This window comes from Chenopodium quinoa, unplaced genomic scaffold (genome assembly GCF_001683475.1).
Source record: "Chenopodium quinoa cultivar QQ74 unplaced genomic scaffold, ASM168347v1, whole genome shotgun sequence".
Classification (NCBI taxonomy): domain Eukaryota; kingdom Viridiplantae; phylum Streptophyta; class Magnoliopsida; order Caryophyllales; family Amaranthaceae; genus Chenopodium; species Chenopodium quinoa.
Window position 1 is genome coordinate 5,504,193 of NW_018744593.1, and position 3,196 is coordinate 5,507,388.

The 3,196-nt window shown below is 38.5% G+C and overlaps 1 protein-coding gene across 1 annotated transcript; it reads right to left on the reverse strand.

Moving 5' to 3' along the window:
* Positions 1 to 450: 450 nt before the first annotated feature.
* LOC110699864 lies at positions 451 to 2,075 on the reverse strand. The gene is made up of 5 exons (XM_021877375.1): positions 1,994 to 2,075; positions 1,857 to 1,946; positions 1,127 to 1,765; positions 623 to 944; positions 451 to 514 (listed from the first exon to the last, which is right to left on the reverse strand). The coding sequence occupies exons 1-5, from the start codon at positions 2,073 to 2,075 to the stop codon at positions 451 to 453; spliced, it is 1,197 nt and encodes a 398-aa protein (XP_021733067.1).
* Between the last annotated feature and the right edge of the window lie 1,121 nt (positions 2,076 to 3,196).

Sequence of the window (3,196 nt, forward strand, 5' to 3'; positions counted from 1 at the left end):
TACATCTCTGATATTGGACTGTTGTAGACCTTTTTCCTTTGTCTGGTTCATCAGGTGCTCTTCTTCTTTGTCTAGATAGCCTACCAATGCCTCTTTTCATCCGTGGTGGTAGTATTGTAGGCATATCAATCTCTGGCAATGCTCAAAATCTGGTATAGAGTGTATTAAGTTGGCATAAGCTTGCTTATAAGTTTGGACTGAGAACCATGTGCTGCAAAATTTGTATGGGTTTAATCCAGCAGCCAAGATTGCTCTAATTGCATGTTTGCAAGGCAAACCTAAAATTGCCATGCCCCACAAAGACATGTCTTTTTGTTTACTGACACAGGAAGCATAGAATTCCCATCCCTCACTTCATCTTCACCCTCCTATGACTGATAAGCATTGCAAGTTCTTGATTCAAAGGTCAACATCTTTATTCTCTTTACTATATTAGGACATGGTTCATCCTCATTCCAGTTGTTGCACTTTTGTCTTCTTGTTGATAGTCTCACCATGCACATTTTTCTTATACCTATGCATTCATGTTAGGATAGGTTAGCATCAAAATGAAATGATGTCAAATACCATTAAAGAAGTTAGAAAAAGCAAACTTATACCTTCCAAAAGTGTTAAGACAGACCTGCATCTATCCACACCCAAAGTTACATTGAAACTCTTTACAAAGTTGGTCTTGTTTTCATTACTACAAATTTTGGGATCAAATTTGTGCCTTGTCCACCTTGACTGCTTCCCCAAATTAGCTAACCATTCACAAGCCTTTGGAATCACAGTCTTAATCCTGTCCATAGCCTTTTTAAAGGTGAAAGGAGATGTTGCACTACAGGCCAACCAGAAGAGTGAATGCATCAAAGGGCCAGGAAATGATCCTTTCCAATTCTTGGCTAAGTGTTTACAACAATATCTCCTGTCCACTTCAGGCCATATCTCAGTTAGTGCCACATCTATTTCATGCACACAAATACACAAAAGTGAGTTTAGTTGTTACTTGCAATTTTAGAAATCAAAGTGTGAGTGACAGAGCTAACTTACTTTTTGTCTGTCTGAAATAATACACCAGCCATTATCCCTCCTAGAACCTGACAGAATTTGCTTCAAGTGCCAAAAAAATACTCCCAACTGTCACCATCTTCCTTGGGAACTATAGCCCATGCAAAAGGAAACAATTCATTGTTTCCATCTACAGCCACAACAGACAGAAGGACCCCACCAAAATGTCCTTTCAAGTGAGCTCCATCAACCCCCACTAAACTCCTACATCCTACAACAACACCATCAATGGCAGCCTTGAATAAAATGAATATACTTGAGAAAGTGAGGGATGGATTAGGTGGATTAAGTTGCTTCCATGCACAGTTAGCTGCAGATCCTGGGTTGGTTGCTTTCACCATCTCACAATACTTTGGCAAATGTCCATAAGAAGTATCATGCCCATAATTTACGTCCTTCAATGCTACCGCTCTCATCTTGTAAAGGGTACTGGTTGCCATATGCACTCCATATCTACTAAATAAGAAATCATTCAGTGTCTTTCCAGAGATGTCATTATTAGCCCTTATACCTTCCATTAGTTCTTTTGTAGCCCATTTAACAGTCATTAGGGGATTCCTTTCATCTAGGCCTGTACAAGTGTGCTCAGAGTTCTTTATGCTCTTTATAGCCCAAGTAACTCCATCTAGTAGCCTACTTGCAAGAATTCTCCAACCACAATATAAATCAAGAAAGGAAGCAGTGAACCTCCTTGGACTGCTCCTATCAACCACTACTGCAAAACCACATTGTGTACAATAATCTCTGAAGATAGACATGAAATGCTCTTTATCACTAAAAGAGCATCTAGGGCTTCAACACTATACTTCCAAACTCAACATCAGACACAAATTCACCATTTTTATACATCATACTAAAATAAGTGTCATCTGCATCCAAATCTCTTTGCCAACAATCTAATATGTATAGGTCATATGTGTCATGAATGCTCCTAATTTCGCACCCTCATCCATTTCATCTTCCAGCACAACACTCTTTTTCAATTCGTCTTCCATACCAGCCCCCTCATCCATTTCATCTTCCATACTTGCATTGTTATTTATCATAACTCTACTACTTTCACCAATCTCATATGTTCCCACAACCTGAGCATCCTTAGCCTACCTAATCCTAACTGCTTCATTAAACTCACTCTCACTCACCACTGTGGCTTCAACCATAGTTTTATTGGTCTGAGAACCCTTCTTCCTAGCAGCTGTACTCTTTGGTGTATTATGAAGGACAAGAGCAGAGTTACATGACAACATTGTGGCTATTGCTAAGGAAGAATCTGATTTTTGATGAAATACAGGTGCATTTGAGAAATTTTGTTGTGGGGGCATGGTTTCTTTATCACTAGCTAGTTGAAGCTTTCTCTTGAGAGGTAGTTTCTTAGGTTTCACAGTTTTAGGTGCACTCTTTTTTTTCCTCTTTTGTTGACTCTTCTGTTCATACTCCTCTATGTTATCAACTGGCGCATTGTGCTCTAATTCCATTTCTATCCTAATATCATTCCAGTACTCCTCACCATCAGGACACTCTTCATTCCCACCTTGTTCATCAACTGGGGCATTTTTTTAGGTGGGCTAGCACCAATATGTATATTAGGATTATTTTTAAGTGATTCAGCAAGCTTTCTAGCAACAATTACACAGTTAATAGGTTTGTCAACACAACCAATCCAAATAGTAATCTCTTCCCTTTCCCTTAATCTATCGAGCATTGACATTAAATCACTATCAGCAGTAATCTTAACATCTCTCATGTTATAGTAGTAGTGAAAGCTAGGAAGTCATAGTTCTTTTTCCTAAACCCTTCCTCACACTCAATGATCAAATCTATCCACATGACCTTGTCAATATCTTCAACAAATACTTCAATTACATTACCCATATAGGCAAACTTTAGCATAGATTGATCCATTCTGCAACATAACAACCACACACATATATTTTAACAACAAACACGTACTAGCAAGCATAAAGATTTCATCTTTGATCAACATGTGAGCATGTAACTTCTGCAAGTATAAGAACAACATGGACAAACTTAAGATTAAAGGACATACCTTGCTTAAGGTCTGTATACCACTTCAGCAACCACTAAAAGGTCCACGATTGTGTGAATTCCGTCAGAATTTCAATAACAAACCCTAAATTTCGACCCA

Bases quoted from the DNA above. Each gene is read 5' to 3' on its own strand.
- LOC110699864 (XM_021877375.1), bottom strand. From the start codon at position 2,075: ATGGAAGATGAAATGGATGAGGGGGCTGGTATGGAAGACGAATTGAAA. The intron at 1,766-1,856 runs GTATAGTGTTGA...GTGGTTTTGCAG, and splicing joins GTCTGATGTTGAGTTTGGAA to TAGTGGTTGATAGGAGCAGT. The intron at 515-622 runs GTCTGTCTTAAC...ATGAATGCATAG, and splicing joins TTGGGTGTGGATAGATGCAG to GTATAAGAAAAATGTGCATG.